Raw genomic sequence first — 23026 nt, 5'->3', positions numbered from 1 at the left:
GTAAATAACTTCAGGTTTTATAGAGATTTCAGCCAACATAATATGTCTTTCCAAATTAATGTATTATTTCCTTTCATACATCAATGCGTTGCAGTTTTTAGCATAGAAGTCTTTTTTTTTTAATCTACTTGCTTAAGTTTATTCCTATATGTGTTGCTCTTTTTGGTGCTATTATAACTTGGATGGTTTTTTTTGATAGTTGTTTGTTAGTATACTGAATAATAACTCAATTTTGTATGTTAATTTTCTGTCCTACATATTAACTAAATTTATGTTTTAATTTTAGTAGTATTTTGTAGAGTCTTTACAGTTTTCCACATATAATATAATATAATAATATAATATAATATAATATAATATGCAAACAGAGGTTATTTTACTTATTTTCTGATTTAGAAGCCTGTTTTATTTTTATTATTCTTGTCTAATTGTTCTAGCAGACTTCCAGTACTATGTGAAATAGAAGCAACAAGAGTGAGTATCATTACCTGGTTCTGATATTAGATAAAAATTTTTCGTATTTTTGTCATCAGGTGTGAATTTAGCTGTGAGCTTTTCATATGCATCATTTCTCATGTTAAAGTGATTTTCTTATACTTCTGGGATGTTGAAACTGTTTTTTTACTCATAAAACATAGTTGAATTTTTCAAATGCTTTTATTCGTATATATTGAGATAACAATTGTTTATTATTCATTATTTTGTTAATGTGTTATATCACATTTGTTAATTGTGAACATTATCTTTCATTCGAGGGATACACTTGTAATGTCTTTTAGGAAAAAAGGTGATGCTGAGTCTAGATACATAGAAAAAGCCAAGCAATACTACTGGTCTTGCAATATTACATAATTTAATTATAGAATAGTTTATTTGGCAACAGTAAAAACAAGAGAAATCTAGTCAATATGAAGTCAAAGTATTCTGAGCATTTGCAAAACAGTATTGGCACTGTAAGTGAACTTCTGAATATAGTTATTTCCATGTACAATGTATAAAACATAGTTAAGCTCAGTAAAGTTTTTTTTGTGTCACTTGTGAATTAGAATAATACCCTTAAATATTAACTCATAGGATTTTATATTCTTTAAATTTTTCCTAGGTTTGAAATATTTGACTTGGAATACTTCCAAGTCAACTTAGAGTCTGGAAAATAAGTTTTTGACTTAACAGGGTCAATTGTGAAATGTTGTTTTCTCACAGGAGGAAGGAGATCCTCCAGTCCAGCCTCTTCATGCTGGAATTAAATGGATGAGTCCTAGTTTTGGTCATTCCAGGTTCAGGCCTTTGTTATAACTAATTCTTTTTCTCCTTCTTTCCTGTTTTGACAAACTTTTGGAAACAAAAGAGACAACATTTTGTGATGATAAATATCACAGTTGCCACGCAGGCCAGGAGGAACCCAATCACATCCAAAGAGTGGTACTGGAACCAGGTGAGGTCGTGGGCTGCGACCCGAAGGTGTTTGGCTCCTTTGTGGCGCATGACAAACTCAATCCAGAAGACTGCCCGATCCAGGGGCTTCACTGGTTGATCATGATGAATTCTTGATAATTTCATAGCATTCTGTTTATATCTGAAAGATAAACATAAATATACTAACATAGAAGGTAAATCTATTGCCTAAGAATATAAAGTCTATGGAAGGTCTTTAAAAAATGTTACACAAATAATTCAAAGTGAATGTTATAGAATTGACATTGAAATTGAATGTTTTAAATTGGATCATCATAAAAGTTTGTTTTTTAAATTATTATTTTATCATAGGCACATTTTTTTAAAAGTGAAAATGAAGTCAGATGGGAAAGTTAATGTCTTTCTACCAGAGGAAATATTATGAGCCATTCTAAGTGCTGTAAGTAAGACAGCAGAAATGCAATTTGAGAGTGATCATTTTGATATTTTGAGAGAGGGTTGTATTCTGTTTCTCAGGTTGGAGTATATTGCCTTCATCATGGCTCAGAGTAGCCTTGATCTTGTGAGCTTAAGCAGTCCTGACACCTCAGCCTCCTGAGCAGCTGGGACTATGAGCTCAAACATTCTGCCTGGCTAATTTTTAAATTTGCTTGTGGTAATGGGATCTGGCTATGTTGTCCAGGCTGGTCTCAAGCAATCCTCCTGCTTCACCTCCCAAAGTGAAGGGACTACAGGTGTGAACCACTGTGTCTGGCCCATTTAATTGTGCTCAGTGGTTGACATGCCTTCTAAATAGTCTCTCTGCTTCTACTTTTCTGTCTTCTGCTATATTTTCCTTCCAGTCACCAGAATAATTATTTTTTGAAACTAATGTCAGATTATAACACTGCACAGATTAAGATTTCCATCTGGATTCTCATCACATTAAGAGTAAAATCTGTGATTTGAACACATGAATGAACACATGGAGGGGAACAACACACACTGGGACCTAGCAGAGGGTAAAGGGTGGTAAGAGGGAGAAGATCAGAAAAAATTAGTGTGTACTAGGCTTAATACCTGAGTGATGAGATAATCTATATGCCAACCCCCCATGACACAAGTTTGCCTGTATAAAAAACCTACATTTGTTCCCCTGAACGTAAAGTAAAAGTTCAATAAAAAATAAAAATAAAAAAAGAATGACATGCTGTTTAATAGAAAAAAAAAAATCTGTTTTTGGTCTACAGAATTTGACATGGTCAGGCATTGGCAACTTCTAACACTTTCGCCCTACACACTTTTCTAGGGACACTGGTTTTCTATTAATCTTGAAGTTTCCAATGGTATTCTCACCTTCGCTCCTTTACAACTTTTGTCCCCTCTCTCTCTCTTCAGAGCATTCTTCCTTGCAATAAAGTGAGGCTTGCTTCTGTCTCTTTTTGAAGCTTCCCCTTAAACGATACTTGTTAGAGAGGTTTTTCCCGGCCACACTATATAGGACCCAAGAATTTTCTCCATTGTTTCATGCTTATTTTGCTATTTAATTTCTAGAACCTTAAAATAGTTAATAAAACAAAATCTTAGGTATGAAATATATAAGATAAACATACATACACTAGTAAATCAAAATTTTAAAATTATTTTAAACATTATCCTAAAGTAAAGACAGCTACTGCTTGTGTTCTGAGTTATCACAACCTGCCTAGAAGAATTCTCTCTTCCTGTACCATTTTGGTCACTACTTTTCATTCTCAATTTAAGTATTAACGTGACTTCTAATATTATAGATTAGCATTGCTTGTTTATATAATTTATTTATATAATAAACTTATACGTGTCTGTTTTTTGTGTAGCAGTTATTGGTTAATTCCATTGCTGTATAGTATTCAGTTAATTGACAAATATCTGAGTATCTATTTATTTAATAATTGATGGACATGGGTTGTTTACATTTTTGGATACTATTAATTATTCTGGTATAAATACATTTATATATGTCATTAAATTTACATATTAATTTTTGTTGGGTATATAGTTGGGAGAAGAGTTGCTGAGATAAAGGTGCACATATAATTACAACATTCTGTTGACTACATTTTTTTAAAATGTATTTTTGATTTCTAAAATTTGGAGAACTTTTTAGTTGTCATTCTTTGTAAGATTTTTAATTTATTTCTAGTATAGCTAGATCTTATACTTTTTTATGATTTTGATTCTTTTTTTTTTTTTTTTTTTGAGACGGAGTTTCACTCTTGTTACCCAGGCTGGAGTGCAATGGCGCCATCTCGGCTCACCGCAACCTCCGCCTCTTTGGTTCAGGCAATTCTCCCACCTCAGCCTCCTGAGTAGCTGGGATTACAGGCACGCACCACCGTGCCCAGCTAATTTTTGTATTTTTAGTAGAGACGGGGTTTCACCATGTTGACCAAGATGGTCTCGATCTCTTGACCTCGTGATCCACCTGCCTCGGCTTCCCAAAGTGCTGGGATTACAGGTGTGAGCCACCGCACCTGGCCGATTTTGAATCTTAACAAATTTACTGAGTTGTGAGTTTTGGCCCAGAATGTGATCAGTTCAGGTAACTACTTTATATACTCCTAAACAAATGTTTATTTTCAGTACACACACACACACACACACACACACACACACACACACACACACACACACAATGTGTATGTATGTGTGTGTGTATATATATATTCACGTTTTTATACTTCATATAACGGTATATACATACATATCACATGTAACATTTATTTGTGCTCTTCAAAAGTTTTATTTCTTTAATCATTATTTTGTCTTCTTTTGTCTGTTTAAATTTAATCTGAGTACTGGTAGATTCATCTAAATCTACCATCTTATTTTGTATTTTCCATTCTGTCTTTTTTTTTCAATTATTTCCTATTTGTTTTAAAGAACTTTTAATCATTCATTGTCTTACTATTTTCTGTGTAAAGTATTTTAAGATATTTCTTTATGTGGTACCTCTTTAGTAAAAATTTTGATGGTAGTAATAAATTCTGAATTAATGGTAGCTGGTCTAGACATAGCATTTTCCAGATTTTTTTCTTTGGAGTATAAAAGGTTAATTATTACACTTATATTCTTTCAGTATTAAAAACTTGTGCTTCAAAAGTTATCTATAAGAAAGTAAAAAATATAAAAAATCAACCCCTCCACAGTGAAATAAAATATTTGAAAATCATATATCTAATAAGAAATTATATTCATAATATAAAAAGAATTCTTATGACTCAACAATAAGTAAAAAAATTATAACATGTTGAAAAGATTGAAATAGAAATTTATCTAAAGAAGATATGTGAATGGTCAGTAAGTGCATGAAAAGATGGTTAACATCTCTAGCCAGAAGGAAAATGTAAATCAAGACCACAATGAGAGATCACTTTACACCCACTGGAATGGCTATAACAAAAATAAAAGTGATAAGTTTTGGGAAGAGTGTGAAGAAATTGGAACCCTCCTGTACAGCTGGTGTTATTGAAGAATGCTGCAAGTACTTTGCAAAACAGTTTAGCAGTTCTTCATCCACATATATGTAAAGTTCCCCAATCACTTTAAAATTCCAATACTAGTATCTCCTCAAAAGAAGGGAAAACCTATTGTTACACAAAACTATGCATAGCAATGTTTCTGAGAGCAAAAATTTGAAATAGCTGAAGTGTTTATTCCTTGGTAAGTATATAAATTCAAAGTGGTATATTCATGCCAAAGAATATTATATAGCAAAAAAAAAAAAAGAAGGAAAAGGAAACAAAGTACTGATATGTGCAACAACATGAATGAAACTGAAAAAAAAAATCAGGAGAAGTCAAAGAAGTCATTTACAAAACACCATAAACTGTATGACTTCATTCATATGAAATATATAGAGAGTATAATCTAATGAGAAAGACAATAAATTAATATTTTCCTAGACTAGGGATTTATGGAGAGTGACTTAAATCTCCATCGTAAGTTTTATTTTAGAGTCAGAAAAATGTTAAAAAAATTGTACTGTGGTGATGGATTCATAAGTAAACATATCAAATACATTTAAATTTTACACTTTAAATAGTTGAGTTTTATGCTTGTAAATTATATCCCATCACATTTCTTAAAATAATAATGATAAATTTTTAAGACAAATAGATTATAATGTCAGAATTGTTATTTGTTTGATTTAAATATTTTATTCTTTTTTCTCCAAGTTCATGATTCCTTTTTATTGTATATTCTGTAATACAAAAATGTATATTCACAATAAGCTCTTTAACATTATTTTTGTATAGAATAGTTGTTGTAGAAATTGTTGACCTATTGAATGTATGAGTTTCAAATGTAACTTTGAAATTATTATCTGGTAGAAAATAAAAAGAGATGTAACAGTAGTTAAATCATTTAAATTCTTCCAAAATGAGTCTCTTACAAAAAGGATGAAATTCAAACTCACTACTGACAAGATAAACTGTCTACAAATATCCACCTAATGAAAAATACTGTTATACTTACAAAGGATCATTAATTACTGTCTTCAGTGCGTTCAGCAAGTCTGTACTGGATATTGTGTTAAAATCCACTCCAACAGCCGCACCCTTGGCCTTCATATGAACAATGTTATCAGGTTGATCTGCAAACAACGGAATGCCCACCATAGGGATCCCATGGTAGATTGCCTCGTAGATGCCATTGGTTCCGCCATGAGTTATAAAAGCTTTGGTTTTGGGGTGACCTAGGATTGGATAAATTTTAGCAAAATTATTAATTATAAGTAAATAATAACATCAGAAATGATCAATATAAGGCACTGAAAGGAACAATATTCTCTAGATAATATTATGATGCCCATAAAACACTATTGAAATTGCTTTTAGACTTCAGAGAAAGAAGTACCCACTTCTGCTGGAGAGATAAGTGATAACTACATGAAGAGGTGGTGGTGTGTGTGACTTCAGACTAGAAAAATGAATTAAGCTTGCCAGGTGGACAAAATGATAAAACACATTTTAAATAAAAACATTAAAATGTGCAAAAAATAGAAGAATAAGATTGGGCATATAAGAACATGTTATCTTAAATAAATAGTTCAATCACTGAGTGTGATATGTGGGTGTGCAAGGCAGCAGAGAGCTGGAATAGAGAAAGCATAGGTCACACTTCATCATAAAATGTGTTGTCATTTTATATAAAGATTGGGGATTTATTCCCAGAAAAAAAGCAGTCAGTGGTAATGGAAGAGGAATTGTTATTTTTCAATGTCATTTGAAATAACCCTGTAGTATTATAAAGGATGGGTATAAAGTTATAGAAATAGGAGACAGACAACCCAGAAAGTTATTGGGAAACTCTATGAATGGTAATTACACCTAAAATAAAAATACTTTGATTCTAATAATAAAAAATGTGAGTGTATATAATAAAATGAAAACTATTATAGTTATCTTTTCCCTCACAAGAATGGAAAATAAATAATATTTTATTTTTTCAAGAATAAATATTCAATAAGCATGTTTCATGTTGAACTATTATCACTCTAATTGGCTGTTATTCATATAATCAATATTTGTTCTCTGGATTCTTACCTAGAAGGTCATTCTGGGGCAACCACTTGTACAGTCGAGTATTGGATCCTAAAGTATTTGGTTTCTTGCCAGCGAATCTCCATAGAACCTGTCAGGGTGAAGAAAATATCTTGTGCTATCAGTAGAACTCCAAAGTTATAGCATGTTAAAACTCTAAAGAGATTGACAATCAGCTAAATACCTTTTATATAAAAATATTAAGAAATGAGATCAAGATATGAAGTAATGACGACTATTAAAAGTATGAAGTAAATGGAATACCATCATTTCATGTCATTACTGTTTTTTTAAAAAAGCTTGGTATATGAGGAAATCATAATATTTCCAACATTGTAGGTTAGACACATTGGATTATCAATTAAAAATTTCAATATTCAAGAAATTGTTATATACATTCATTATAATTTTAGAGCAAAAAATGGTAACTAATTAGTAATGACCTATACATTTATTTTATATATTTGGTCTAGTTGTCATCTTCTGAATTTAATATTAATTTATTTTTGAATGATATGCAATTTTACACCTACTAGTTTATTAGAGTTTGACATCTTTTATTTGCAAAGAACTACATCTATAAAATCAGCTACTTGTGAGAAATAAATTAATGCTCTGTGGGTAGGGTGTGTAACTTCTTTCAGATTACAATTATCCTGCTGTACTTCCAAGAAAAATTTCAAGTGTCGATTTTTGACACTTTCAGAGTATTATCAGTATTGCTAATTATGGAAGTATTTTCAATATAGGAAAAAAAGCCAGTTTGAAATTCATGAATAGCTACTGAAAGTAAATAAAATTGTGTATTTTTACCAAATTTTGCTTAACTGATCATTAACATTTAAATGATGCACTACAAAGCATGACCAGCATTGAATAACATGGTCTGCTTTAGCCAAGCCATTCCCATGCCCATTACCAAAATAAGGTAATTGATTTTAGAATTCCCAAGCAATCCTAATACTAAAGTATAACTTACAAGTGTTTACTTTGTATTTGCTATGTAAGTGTTAAAGTAACCTTTTGTTTTCAACAAAAAATTAGCAGACTATGTCAGTTAGAAAATTAAAAAGTAACCCACAAATACAGAAATATTGCGAGTGTATTCTACATATTAGGAAATAAGTTCCTACTATATTTTATGGAGTGAGGACATCTGAACCTCTTTCCATGAGTGGTTTCCTTCTGCTTGTCTCCTCCTTTTATTCTTTTTTCTTTCCTCAATCTGGAGGAGGTGTTAACTGGTGGTCAGAGCAGAGGTTTTGTGCGGCCATATTTTATAATGTACAGAATCTATCCTAAAAGCAGGATTCCATTTCCATCTATTCCACTACATTTTCCTGCTTAAGGCATTAGCAGGCCCCAGTCCAGCAGGCAAGGCCTGTTTTCCCATTTCTCTAAATTTTGTCAGCTAGGTGAGTACCTGGAGCAGTGGTTTGTTGGTCTAGGACATTCTTTTTCTGAATAGCACCCTGAACAACGCTCTAAATAGGGCTATTCCAACATGTATAGAAAAATACAAGAGGTCAGTTACATGACAAGCCTAAACTGCATGATGCATTTCAGACTTTTTTCAATGCCTGCTTGTTGTTATTGTGATAGTACAGTAACTCATTAACATTCAACTCCTTTTTGGGAATATCTATAGTGTATACAGTGCCCTCAGGAACTCTGTAAGAAAAAGAAGAAAATGACAGGGCAGAATTTGGTGATTTCTATGTGCATGTCTACAATACCATGATAATACCAAAAATTAATGTGCACCTTTTAAATTTCTGTCTTTCTTGTCACAATATTAATGCCAATATTATTATCAATGAAAACTCTCTTCTTTGCTATTTTAACATCTTCCATGTATATTTTTATTTTTGAACACATATCTGAGATAATCAGAACTATTAGTTAATGTTACAGGCAGAACATTTTTATAACTGGACTCTTTACAGTTTAGTAGACACAGTCAGTAGCTGTTCACCATTAAAGCACTTTACTTAACCTTTTGTGGGATCTGGGCAAGAGCTGATGCAATCACATTGGCCCTTTCTTCTGTGATGTTACTGACCATTGACCCCAGAGAAAACACCACAATACCATTTTCTCCAGAGCTCTGCACAAAGTCTTCCATTTCCTATGAAGAAAGAATTTGCTCCATCACAAAAGTGTCAGCACAGCAAGCACTATTGAAAGAATTGTTACAAACATCTAAGCAGGGAAAATAAAGTATTATCAGGAATTTTTGGGTACTAGCTATGTTTTTGACTGACCTAATTTCTCAGTTTCTTTGAAAGGAGACATGTAATATGACAGATGGTCTCCATTATGCCTATTTGTAATTATGAGTGTGTACGCATATAGGTATGTGTGTATAAGAAAGAAATGAAACAGCTATTATACTGTAGTAGAAGAAAATAATGCTGGAACGTATTATACATAGACTCTTCATTTATGACATTATAATTACTAGTAGAGACTCTTGGAAGGTGGCATTACTTTGTCTTAATTCTGTGTCATTGTAGTTCTAGTAAATATTGTGGTCCAAGGAAGCTTTTCCTCTAGAATTCTTTTAGTTAGGAGTCATTGGAGCCATTATACCTGCCTTTGAGCAATGGAAAAAAGTTACAATTGGAATTATTTTATATCAATGTTTCCTTAGCTATGTAATTCTTTATACCTCACTTGAAATTTCTCTGAGTTTCTATCTTCCTACTCCCCTATCCACCACACACACACACACACACACACACACACACCTTTAAAATCTGAAGTTTAAGAATCACTGACATTCTGGAGTCTGGTATTGTGGTTTGAAATTCCTGTGAAGTAGTCCTAAGAATCCCATTTATAATACTGAATAATGAAGTATGTAATTAAATCATTAAGTAATCATATTTCTCAGGTCATTGTTTAGGTGTGACTTTCACATCTTTTTTCCTGAAATCACACTGATAAATTGATGTGCTACTTATAACTGTCTTTGAAGGGCTCTCATCATCATTTTACTGCATCTCACAGGGAGCACTTGGGACAGTCCTCCAGGAGAGGTGGAAAGGCCACCAGACCTTACTCCAGTGGAAATCTGCTTACTCTCTAGAGTAGCTCCTTCACACTATACAAAGTCCTGGTGAACATGTGTTTGTTTAGAATTGATTGATAATTATTCTGACTCATGGGTGACAATATGTTCCCATTTTTAAATTTAGATGCATTCTATAATTCCACATTGCTATATGTATTCTTATAGAAAAGAAAGAAAGAAATGCATATATAGCCAAAAGTTTCCTGGGTAGTGTGTAACACTTGTATGCTTATCCTTTTGTTGTTGTTGTTCCTTTTACCTGTATTTATTGTTACTACTTTTTCTTTTTGTAAAATAATGACAAACCACTTCCAACATAACAAGTATACTTTCCAAAGTTTGTCCATGCACACCATATGTTGAAAACTATTTCTCAAAAATATAATTTCAACCTTATAACATCACTGTTATCATGAGAGTCATTTTAACACTATTCCAAGTAATAAGTGGAACATCCAGGTGTTCTGAAGTTATAAAATGTCTGTTTATAGATTCATAGTGATCTTATTCTGTGCAATCTTTGTAAAAATAATATAAGATGAAAGTAAGAAATTTTCTAAAAGTATAAAAATTTTTAAAAAGTAAATAAATTTCTCCCCTATTCTCTGTCTAGAAATATTCCCCATATAAAATATGTATGCTTTTTTATGGTCTTTTTTATTTTTACATAACTCGATATACATATGTGATGTTTATTTAGGACATTTTAGTCTTATTAGCTATACCTTTTAATCCTACAAAAAATTGTGGTCTTGTTTTATTCATCATTTTGTTCCTAAATTTCCAACTATATTTATATTATGGCTTTCAGTGAAATGATTGTAATTGCTTGGTTTGCACACTGTGTGTTATTGATCATTACTTACTATAAGATATTTAAATTACTACTACTGTTTATTTTGTATCTGTCACAAATATTGAATTTGTCCATCGTGATTTAGTTTTCCTTAGTATAGTTTCATGTGAGTATATTATGAAGCCAATGGCTATGTATATTTTAAAACTTGATACATTTTTGTCGTGTCTTATTCTTTTAAAATACATAAAAATCATCTGAGACTCTAATACTTAATGGAAAGGCAAGAAATTTAGAGCAATAATTATTTTATGCAGTAGAGAATTAAAGACAAGTTTCACGACTATTGACCTAAATTCAAATCTTCATTCTGCAAGTTAATAACAGCTAGTAGCAGTAATGATAAGTTTTGTACTACTAGACATTCTCACCCTTGTCCTCCTTCTCCACCTGCTCTCTTCAGCTTCTACTGGCACTATCAATTTTCTTTAATGTTAATAGTTAATTTTTTAAGAATAATATGAGATATTAATAATAATTGGAGAGTTCATGGAATTTTAATTAATTTTACCTCCGCTTTTGTCCCTTGAGAAAGTTACCATATAGAACTTAAGCAATTTTTATTAAACATTATTATTGGATTTTATCTTGACAAGGATTTCAGTTTTATGTCACTTCTAGTAAGAAGGCAGGCAAAATGAATCTCTTAAGAGATGATATAATAATATAGTAAAGAATGATTGCTTTCTATTTATGTCTTAACAGAATGATCTTAAAGTAAAATATATCCCACTTTTGTGTTCCTTCGTAAGGAATATCATCCTATATTCTGGCAGAATTCTTTTGTAATTTAAATCTAAGAGCAGTTTTCAGAAACGTGTGGTAGACACTATCATCTCTATTATGCATGCACTATTCATTTTCTCTGTGCTTCTCTTTCAGGCAGCTACAATGTTGAGACCCACGTTCCCCAGAGAGCTTTACTGTTGTATCGTATAGGCTTGGCATAGGCAGAAAGCACCAGCTCCAACAGGATAAACTGACGCTGTTATGTCCTAAGATGTAGACCCCTGGGATCTCAGTGACAAATGGCTTAAATGCTGGGGTGAAAGCAAGTAAACATTGGATGTGGCTGTAAATATATTCAGGGCACAAATTAAAACTGCTGTGAAATGATATACAATTTAAGCTAGAATACTGATAAGAGCCTCAAACCTTAAAAAACAACTTTAACATTTCAGCTTGTTCATCTGACTGCCCAAACTTAAGCATCTACATTTAAACAAGTCCACAGGACATCTGTTCTCTAGGAGTTTGCTAATGAATATAATCTTTATTTGTTGGAAAACTAGTCCCTATTAAATGAGAAATTATATCTCAAGTGGCTGTCACATGTTAGCTAGTTGATAGTATCAAAAGTAATAATAAAAACTCACAATAATTACCATGTTAATAATATTTCTGGGTGACTATATGCCAGAGACAAAGTGTTTTATCTGCATTAAAGACTTTTCCACATAGAACAATATGAAGTTAGTGCTAATGTTGTAAAAGCAGGCATAATAATCTCTATAAAAATTCCAGTCCATTTTTCCTTTATCTATTGTTGCTTACATTCATGCAAAATTTCCTAAGTGATCTGCACTTTTCACAGTCTGGCCTTTCTGAAGTCTAATCCATTGAACATCTTGGGAGCTTTTTTTAAAAAAACAAAATCTAATTATCTCACTTCATTTCTTAACGCTTTGCAGTAGCTCCTCATTGCACTTTATAGATATTTTTAACTCATAATTATCGAGATACAACTTACCTCCCCTGAATCATCTGGCTTTTTACCCAGCATTTTTCTGCAAAGAAATTTTGGAGTCCTAGGAACTGCCCTTACTTCTCCAAATGCTTTCATTTTCTTCCTCTCCCCATCATCCTTTCACCTGTCTAGCACATTGTTGAGGATTCACTTTAATTATCAATAACTTTGGAACCTCTTCTGGATATTCTTTTAGGATTCTGGTGTTCCCTCATAATAACTTTTAGAGTTTTCTTTTTTATTTGCTTATATCCTGTCTTTCAAAGTAGAATGTAAGGCATGAGGGAGCAGAAACTGTGTCTACATTTATTCTCTAAAAATCCAGCACCAGCCTGTAGTATGTGGTGATCACCTTATAAATACTCCTTAGCAGATACTTTCTTTTGTGTTGTATAATGAAGGCTTTAGTTTAACCAAGTCTGTTTTCAAAGTCTCCCCAGTATCCCTCTTTGTTGTTTATTAATAATGAAGTTCACATAGTTGTAATGGGATAGAAATATGAGAGTTTCTAATGGCAAGAACAGTCTACTGAACCTCCCATATTTCTCTCACCATGAGTCAAACACTCTGACTGAAAAATTTGCAGCCATTTTTTCTGAAAATACAAAGCTACCAAATCAACCCAGAATGTATTCACCTTAGGCAGGGGTTTGGCTGGTTTACAGTGGAGTCCTCCAACAAAATCAACATTTGGTAAGATTGGGCGAGGAAATTCAAAATCCCAGTAGGTTCGAAAGAGCCACATTTCCACTTTCCCCATTGTCTCAAATAATGTAGTGGGTCTTCCTAATGGGGGGAAAAAATCCAAAAAACAACAACAGAAAGGTAACTGACACAAGAGAAGTGTCATGTGAATATATAGATACTTTCCTGAAATGATTTGGAAAAATGTAATCAAAGATATGTAAAATATCTGTGCATTGATAAATGTATACATATATTTTTATATATAGGCATAATTTAATTTTCATGTGTTGCGTATGATGCTCATATGTATATATGAGGAAGGCAAAATGATCAGAGAACTGTGAGAGGATATTCCATTTTTAACATAATTTAGTATATTCCCAATCACAAATAATCATTACAATTAGCCACTGTGGGCTTAAATATACATTTGTTTCCTCTCTGAAACAGCAAAGGTAACAAAAACACGTTTAAACAAATCGTTGAGCTCCAAAAGGAATTCATCTTACCATACCATAAAAACAGCTTTCTAAGTAATACTCAGTCTAGTTTCTATGATTTATTACACTAGTCACTTGATCTTTGGTTCTCCAAGTGAACTGTGAGTTTTTTGGGTATGGTTGAAATCCTTGCATATGGCTGAAATACCTATTATTACTCTTGGTTCTTGTTAAGATCTTACTAATATTACTTGTTAAAAATAAATATATTTACAAATAACAGCTTAAACTTTTTCAGAAATTATTGAAATAGAGATTAATGCGCCCTTGTAACTTGGCTTGTATCTTCCTTAATGAAGGGATGTCATTTAATAAAATATAGATTAAACTTCTGAATTTTCCCTTTGAAGATTTCAGTCCTTTCTAAGCTGTTAGTGAAGGAATGTATAAACATTACAAACTTCAAGTTCTGGTTTTTATTTCTAGAATAGAGCCAGTATATCTCTAAACCGTGAAAAAATCCTTTAGGTGAAAACAAACCCTAATTTCTAAATAAGGAAACTGAGGTGCACAAAGAGAAACAGCTTCCTCAATGTTGCTTTGATAGTTGTGCTAGAAATATGTGTAACATTTCAATCTACATGTCTGTCTTTATCAGGAGGTTTCTTGATGTATCTATTGGCTTTTTAAAAATATAAAAACAACGTAGTAAAATGGATATGTGTTTGCTTAAATAAATCACAAGTGCTTTACTTTGCAGGTTTATGACTTCTAGAGTGCCTGGAGGAGTCAAAGATATAAGGTTAAAATTGATCCTATAATGTCAGTCTTTTCATAGTATTTGTGAGATTAATATTTTCATTTCATTACTTCACGTAAAAGAACACTCTTCTCTGACTTTATATAAGCTCACCTTCAAAGGCATAAAGAAAGTTAGGACTTAATAACCACTAATTAAACATATTACTTACCTAGAACATCACTGTAAAACTGGTCCCAGTTCTTGAAATCAAACATTTGAAACCAAAAGTCAAAATAAAGCACATATATCATGTTTTTTACCCTCTCTACAAATGTCATTTGATCACTTAATTCTGACATAGACATAGGCACATAGGAAGATGGGAATAGAAGTCTTCCACTATGCTTCTCAAGTATGTATCCGGGAGAGAAGCGGAGACTATACACAAAAGGTACTTTAAGAAGTTCAGCCAGCAGCTCACCACAGGGACCAATGGCATCCGCAAGAACAACATCAAACTTTGACTCTTGCAATTTTGTCATAAGTCTCTTGTTCAAAACTACATCTTCACAGAATTTTTTAATATATTTGCCATATTTCCAAAATATTTCTTGTACTTGTGAAAAATATTCCCAGAATGTATATTTTGAACTATTGTATATCCATCCAGCAATTAGTTTCATAAAAACATTCTCAAAATCATTTTTAGTTAAAGATGTAGGATAAACTTCAAATTTAATAGCAGATGATTTACTGGAATCAACAAGAATGGAAGCTGAAGATGCCAACACAGTCACCTCATGGCCCCTGCTAACAAGTTTATCCAGGATTGTCTTCATATTTATCCAGTGGCTGTATTCCATGGGCCACACCAGCACCTTTCCACAAGTCCCAGAGCTAAAGTAACAACTGAATTGTATCAGCAGAAGAACTGAAATCCATTTCAGAGCCATCTTGGTGCAATGTGATAATTCTTTTCCAGTCACTGTTTCTTTCTCATGCTTATATACAGAGATATATTAATCAAGTTAAAATATAACTCCTTCAATTCAAAGTAAATACATTATATAAACAGCCTGAGTACATAGATGGCAAGGAGACAAACAAAAGTTTGATTACCTCATATTTACTAAAGGATGTTTGATGTTTCTTTTATGTTTATATTTGCTACCATCCACTTAAGATTAATTTTATGTAATATATTTTATAGTAGTGTGAAGAACAGTGGCAGTTGAGAAAGTCCTGCAGACCTCTTGACACAGAAGAAGAGATGAAGTAATTGTACAACAGAAACAGCATTTTTTAATATCGTGGTTCAAGGAATATCTTGCAAAACTTTGTTGAAGTATAATTTACAAACCATATGATTCATCAATGATTATGTAAAATTCAGTGTTTTCTGGTAAATTCACAGACTGCATCCAACACAACAATCAGTTTTATCTAAAAAAAACATTCTGTATATTACCTCTTATCTCCCCACCTGAATTTCTGCATCCATCTTGCCCTGGAAAACCAGTAATCTAATTTCTGCCTCTGTAAATTAGCCTATTCAAGATATTTTTAAAAGTAAATGAAACTATATAATATGTGATCTTTTGTGACTGGCTTCTCTTATTTAGTTTAATGTTTTAAAGGTCCATTCATGACATAGTGTACATAAGGGCTTCATTTGTATTGCCGAATAGTATCAGATGCTATTTATAGATGCAATTTATTCATTTATCAGTTGATAGATATTGATTTTCTTCCACTTTTGGCCATTATAAATAGTGTTGATTAACATTGACGTACATGCTTTCTGTGGACATGTTTGGATTTTTCTTGGATATATACCTAGAAAGGCAATTACTGAATTACATGGTAGATATATATTTAACCTTTTGAGGAATGGCTAGACTTTTTCACAGTGGATGAATTATTTTCTGTTGTCACCAACAATGTATGAGGATTTCAATGTCTCCACAACCTAGGCAACCCTTGTTATTATATGTCTTTTGAGTTTAATCAGTGAGAGTAAAGTGGTATCTCATTACAGTTTATGATTTCTTGATATTTAATGATGTTAAGCATGTTTTTTATGTACTAATTAGCTATTGTATTTTTTTCTGGGAAAAATTTTTATTCCAATTATTTAATTAAATTATTTGGCTTCTTCTTATTGACTTATATTTTTAGTATGCTTTTAATGCTAGTTTCTTATCAGATACATGATTCCAAATATATTCTCTTTTTCTTTGAGTTGTCTTTTTACTTTCTTGATGGTGTCCATTGAAGCACAAATATATTAATTTTGATTTGGTCTGATTAATCAACTTTAATTTGGTTGCTTTTACTTTTGTTGTCATATCTAAGAAACCATTCCCAAATCCAAAGTCCCCCAAATTAGCCCCTGTGTTTTATTATTAGAGTTTTCTAGTTCAAGTGCTTATATTAAAGTTTTAAAAATCGATTTTGAGCTAATTTATGTAAGTGGTTTGAGGTAGGGGGCCTAGTTTATGTCTTTTGTATGGGGATGATCAGATTTCCCACTTACATTTATTAATCTATTCTTTTTCTCATTAAATTGGTTTAACACTTTTGATAGAAACCATAAATGTGTGTATATATTTCTGGATTTTAAATTCGATTGCATTGATCTATATATCTATCTGTATGTATTTATACCATTCTTTTGATTCTTGTATATTTGTATTTGTCTTTAAAAGCAGGAAGTATAAGTCTTTCAACTTTGTTTTTTACTTTAAATCGTTTCAGCTACTTCTTTTGTTTGTTTTCCTCTTCTTCCTTTTTGTTAAGAGGCAGGGGTCTCATTATATTGTCCAGGCTGTACTTGAAGTCCTAGGCTGAAGCAGTTCTCAGTCTTACAAGCAGCTGGAACTATAGGTGCATGCAACCACACCTGGCTTGTTTGGGTTATTACTATATTGCTTCAATATCATTATCAATTTTAGAATCACCTTGTCAATTTATGCAAAGTAGTTATCTGGAATTTTGATATGCATTGCATTGAATCTGTATGTCAATTTGGGGAGTAGAAAATGGCAAAAGATTAGGTGTTTCAATACATGAACACAGGAAGCCTTTTCATTTATTTAGACATTATTAATTTATTTCTAACATAGTGTTCTGCAGATTCCACAGTGCATATTTTACCCTCTTTTTCTTAAATTTATTTCTAATAATTATATTCTTTGGCATTACTTTAAGGGTGATTGATATGGTTTGATTGTGTCCCCACTCAAATTCCTTCTTGAATTGTAGCTCCCATAATTCCCACATATTGTACAAGGGACCTGGTTGGAGATAATTGTATTATGGAAGTGGTTTCTTCCATACTGTCCTCCTGGTAGTGAGTAAGTAATCTCATGAGATATGATGGTTTAAGAAGGGAAAAACCCTTTTGCTTGGTTCTCATTCTGTCTCTTGCCTGCTGCCATCTAAGATGTGACTTTTACTTTCATCCATGATTGCTACATTTCCCCAGCCTCTTAGAACTGTGAGTCTGCTAAACCTCTTTTTCTTTTAAATTACCCCGTCTCAGGTATGCCTTTGTCAGTAGTATGAAAACAGACTAATGCAGTAAATTGGTACCAGTAGAGTAGGGGGCTGCTGTAAAATATCTGAAAATGTGGAAGTGACTTCGAAACTATGTAACAGGCAGAGGTTGGCACAGTTTGAAGGGCTCAGAAAAAGACAGGAAAATGTGGGAAAGTTTGTAACTTTCTAGAGAGTTGTAGAATGACTTTGACTAAAATGCTGATATTGATATGGACAATGAAATCCAGCCTGCAATAGTCTCAGATGGAGATGAGGAACTTGTTGGGAACTGGATTAAAGGTGAGTCTTGCTATGTTTTAGGAAAGATACTGGAGACATTTTGCCCCTGCCCTAGAGACTTGTGGAACTTTGAACTTGAGAGAGGTGATTAGAGTATCTTGCAGAAGAAATTTCAAAACAGCAAAGCATTCAAGAGGTGACTTTGGTGCTTATAAAGCATTCAGTTTTAAGGCCAAGCACAGTGGCTCACACGTGTAATCCCAGCAATTTGGAAGGCTGAGGCAGGTGAATCACCTGAGGTCAGAAGTTCAGACCAGCCTGGCCAACATAGCAAAGCCCTGTTTCTCCTAAAAATATAAAATTAGCTGGGTGTGGTGGCATATATCTGTAATCCCAGCTACTAGGGAGGCTGTGGCAGGAGAATCGCTTGAACCTGGGAGGTGGAGGTTGCCGTGAGCCAACACCGTGCCAGATGTTGAGACATCTGGATGACAGATGTTGAGACAGATGGGTGACAGAGTGAGACTCCATCATAAAAACAAAAACAAAAACAAAAACAAAACAAAACAAAACAAAACTCAGTCTCAAGAGTGAAAGCAAACATAAAAATTTAGAAAATGTGCTGCCTATGTGGTAGAAGAGAAAAACTCATTTTCTGAGAAGAAATTCAAACTGGCTGCAGAAATTTGCATAAGTAATGAGGATCCAAATGTTAATTGCCAAGACAATGAAGAAAACGTCTCCAAAGCACATAAAAAGCATTTGTATCAGCCAGTCTAATCATAGACCTGGAGGCATAAAAGGGAAAAATGGTTTTGTGGGACTCCCCCAGGGCCCTCCTGCTGTGTGCAGCTAGGGACTCAGTGCACTGCAACCAAGATGCTCCACCCATAGCTAAAATGGGCCAAGGTACAGCCTGGGCAATGGCTTCATGGATGAAAGCCCTAAGTCTTGGCAGCTTCCACCTGGTGTTGAGCCTCACAGAAGTCAAAAATTGAGGTTTGGTAACCTCCACCTAGATTTCAGAAGGTGTATGGAAATGCCTGGCTGTCCAGGCAGAGATGTTCTGCAGGGGTGGTGCCATCATGGAGAATCTCTGCTTTGCAGCAAAGAAGGGAAATGTGGGATTGGAGGCCCCCATACAGAGTCCCCACTGGGGCACTGCCTAGTGGACCTGTGAAAAGAGGGTTACCATCCTCCAGATCCCAGAATGGGAGATCCACCAACAGCTTGGACCGTGCACCTGGAAGAGCTGCAGACATTCAATGGCAGCCTGTGAAAGCAGCTAGAAGGGAGGCTGTACCCTGCAAAGACACAGGTGTGGAGCTGCCCAAGACCATGGGAACCTACCTCTTGCTTCAGTGGGACTTGGGTATGAGACATAGAGTCAAACAAAATCATTTTGGGGCTTTAAGTGACTGCTCTGCAAGATTTTGGACTTGCACAGTGCCTTTAACCTCTTCGTTTAGCCAATATCTCCCATTCGGAATGGGTGCATTTATCCAATGCTGATACCCCAATTCTATCTAGGAAGTAACTAAATTGCTATTGACTTTAAAGGCTCATAGGTGGAAAGGACCTGCCTTGTTTTGTATTAGACTTTGGAGTGTGGACTTTTGAGTTAAGGCTGAAATGATTTAAGACTTTGGGAAACTATTGTCAAGGCATGACTATGTTTTGAAATGAGAGGACATGAGATTTGGAAGGGGCCCGGGTCAGAATAATATGGTTTGGTTGCATCCTCACCCAGTTGTCATCTTGAATTGTAGCTCCCATAATTCCTGTGGGTTGCGTGAAGTACCAAGTGGGAGATAAATATCTTTTGGGGTACTAGTGGTTGATTTTTGGCTATGTAGATAAATTGTGTAGTGGTAAAGTCTGAGATTTCAGTGCACCTGACACCCAAGTAGTGTACATTGTACCCAATATATAGTTTTTTTAAACTACATCTCTCTGCCACCATTCCCCCTTCTGAGTCTATAAAGTCCATCCTGTCACTCTACATGCTGTTGTGTACCCTTAGCTTGACTTAAACATGAGAACAAACTGTATTTGATTTTTCTTTCCTGAGTTACGTAACTTAGAATAGTGGCCTCTAGCTCTATCCAAGTTGCACAAAATACATTGTTTTGTTTTTTCTTATAGCTAGTGCTATTCCATTTTGTATATATACCACATTTTATTTATCCATTCAAGTTGACAAGCACTTAAGTTTATTTTGTATCTTCTCAATTTTGTATATATGCCACATTTTATTTATCCATTTATCAGTTGACGAGCATTTAGGTTGATTTCATACTTTGCAATTGTGAGCTATGCTGTGATAAATGTATGAATGCAGGAATCCTTCTTATATAATGGATTCTTTTCCTTTGGATAGATACGCATTAGTGGGATTGCTGGATCTAATGGTAAATACACCAAAATTTCTTTAAGAAATCTCCATACTATTTTCCATAGAAGTGGCACTAAGTTACATTCGCACCAACAGTGTATAAGCATTTCCCTTTTACCACATTCACACCAATATCTATTCTTTTTAGACTTTCAAATACAGACAATCTCCTAAGGTAAGATGGTATAACATTACTGATTTAATTTGCATTTCCCTGATGATTAGTGATGTTGAGCACTTTTTTTTCTGTGTTTCTTGGCTATTTGTGTTTATTATTTTGAGAAATGTCTATCCATATCATTTGACCACTTTTAATGTGATTATTTGTTTCTTTTTGATTTTTTTTTTGTGTGTGTGTTGCCTGTAGATTCTAGGTCCTAGTTTTTTGTTAGTTATAAAGTTTGCAAATACTTTTGACCATTCTGTGGGTTATCTGTTTGCTCTTCTGATTATTCCTTTTTGCTGTACAGAAGCTTCTTAGTTTAATCAGGTATTCTTTTCAAATTTTTGTTTCTGTTACATTCGCTTTTGCATCTTATTAATAAATTATTTCCTAGTCCAATGTCCAAAAAAGTTATCCTAGGTTGTCTTCTAGAATTTTTATGGTTTCAAGATTTAGATTTAAGTCTTTGACCAATATTGAATTGATTTTTTTATACAATGAGATAGAAATCCAGTTTTCTTTTTCAACATTTGGCTTGCCAGTTTTCCCAGCACTGTTTATTTAATAGGGTGTCCTTTCCCCAATATGTTTTTGTATGCTTTGTCATAGATCAGTTGCTTGTAAGTATTTAACTTTATTTATGGATTCTTTATTATTTTCCTTTGGTATATATTTTTACTTTTATACCAGTACCATACTGTTTTGGTTACTATAGCCTTTTAGCATAATTTGAAGTCAAGTAATGTGATAACTCTGATTTTTTTTTATTTTGGTTAGAATTGCTTTGGCTATTCAGGCTCTTTTTGGATTCCATATGAATTTTAGGTTTTTATTTTCTTACTCTGAGAAAATATGATGCTGGCATTTTGATAGGAATTTCAATGAATCTGTAGATAACCTTGGGCAATATGGTAATTTTCTTAATATTGATTTTTTTTAACTCATGAGCGTGACATGAACTTCCATTTGTTTGTGTCAACTCTGATTTCTTTCAGCAGTGTTTTGTAGTTCTCTTCATAGCAATCTTTTACCTTCTTTGTTAAGTATATTTCTATGTAGTTTACTTTTTTTAAGTTACTGTAAAAGGGATTGGGTTCTTGATTTGATTATTAGCTTGATTGTTGTTGGTGTAGCAGTGCTACTAATTTGTTTACTTTGATTTGTAACCTGATACTAATGAATTCATTTTCTAGGTATACTATCATATATCATCAGCAAACAACTATATTTTGACTTTGTGTATTTTCAAATTTGGATGCCCTTCATTTTTTTTCTCTTGCCTGATTGCTCTGGCTAGGTTTTCTTGTATTGAATATAAATGGTTAAAGTGAACGTATTTGTCTTGTTCCAGGTCTCAGGGAGAATGATTTCAACTGTTCTCAATTCAGTGTAATGTTGGCTATGGGCTACTAAATGTGAATTCTATTATTTTGAGGCATATATTCTTTCTATGCCTAGTGTTTTGGGAGTTTGTATCATAATGAGATACTGGGTTTTATTCAATATTTGTCTGTATATATTGAGATGATCAAAGGATTTCATATTTAATTCTATTTATGTGAGGTATCACATTTATTAACTTGCATGTATTTAACTCTCTCTGGAATGAAATTCACGTAACCATGGTGTATTATCATTTTGATGTCTTGTTGGATTCAGTTTACTACTATTTTATTAAGGATTTCTGCATCTATGTTTATCAGGGATATTGGTTTATAGTATTCTTTTTTATTATGTTCTTTTCTAGTTTTGGTACTAGAGTGATACTGGCTTCGTGGAATGAGGTAGGGAGAATTGTCTTTCTGAATGTTTTGAAATAGATTCAGTAACTGTGTTACTAATCATTTTTTAATGGCTGAAAAAATTCAGCTTTGAATGCATATGCCCTTGGGATTTTTCTTCTCAGCCATTTTTTAATTTACTGATTCAATTCTTCTGTTTGTTATTGGTCTGTTCAAGATTTTTATTTCTTTCCAACTCAAACAAGGAGGGCTGTGTTTCTGAGATTTATACATTTCCTTTAGATTTTTCTTATTTGTATTATTTATATTTTAACTTTTATTTTTGGTTCAGGGGTACATGTTACAGTTTTTGATATAGGTAAACTTGTGAATCAGTGGTTTGGTGTACAGATTTTTCTCCCTTCTTCCACATTCCTCC

At 33.1% G+C, this 23026-nt stretch overlaps 1 protein-coding gene across 1 annotated transcript; it reads right to left on the bottom strand.

Annotated features, from left to right (window-relative positions):
• Positions 1-638: 638 nt before the first annotated feature.
• Positions 639-15508, bottom strand: LOC100391186 (UDP-glucuronosyltransferase 2B17). The gene is made up of 6 exons (XM_035293623.3): positions 14758-15508; positions 13297-13445; positions 8977-9108; positions 6984-7071; positions 5914-6133; positions 639-1576 (listed from the first exon to the last, which is right to left on the bottom strand). Exons 1-6 carry the CDS (start codon positions 15479-15481, stop codon positions 1297-1299), a joined length of 1593 nt encoding a protein of 530 aa, XP_035149514.2. The 5' UTR covers positions 15482-15508; the 3' UTR covers positions 639-1296.
• Between the last annotated feature and the right edge of the window lie 7518 nt (positions 15509-23026).

The sequence above is a fragment of the Callithrix jacchus genome, chromosome 3 (genome assembly GCF_049354715.1).
Source record: "Callithrix jacchus isolate 240 chromosome 3, calJac240_pri, whole genome shotgun sequence".
Classification (NCBI taxonomy): Eukaryota; Metazoa; Chordata; class Mammalia; order Primates; family Cebidae; genus Callithrix; species Callithrix jacchus.
This window is presented reverse-complemented; position numbering and strand designations above follow the sequence as displayed.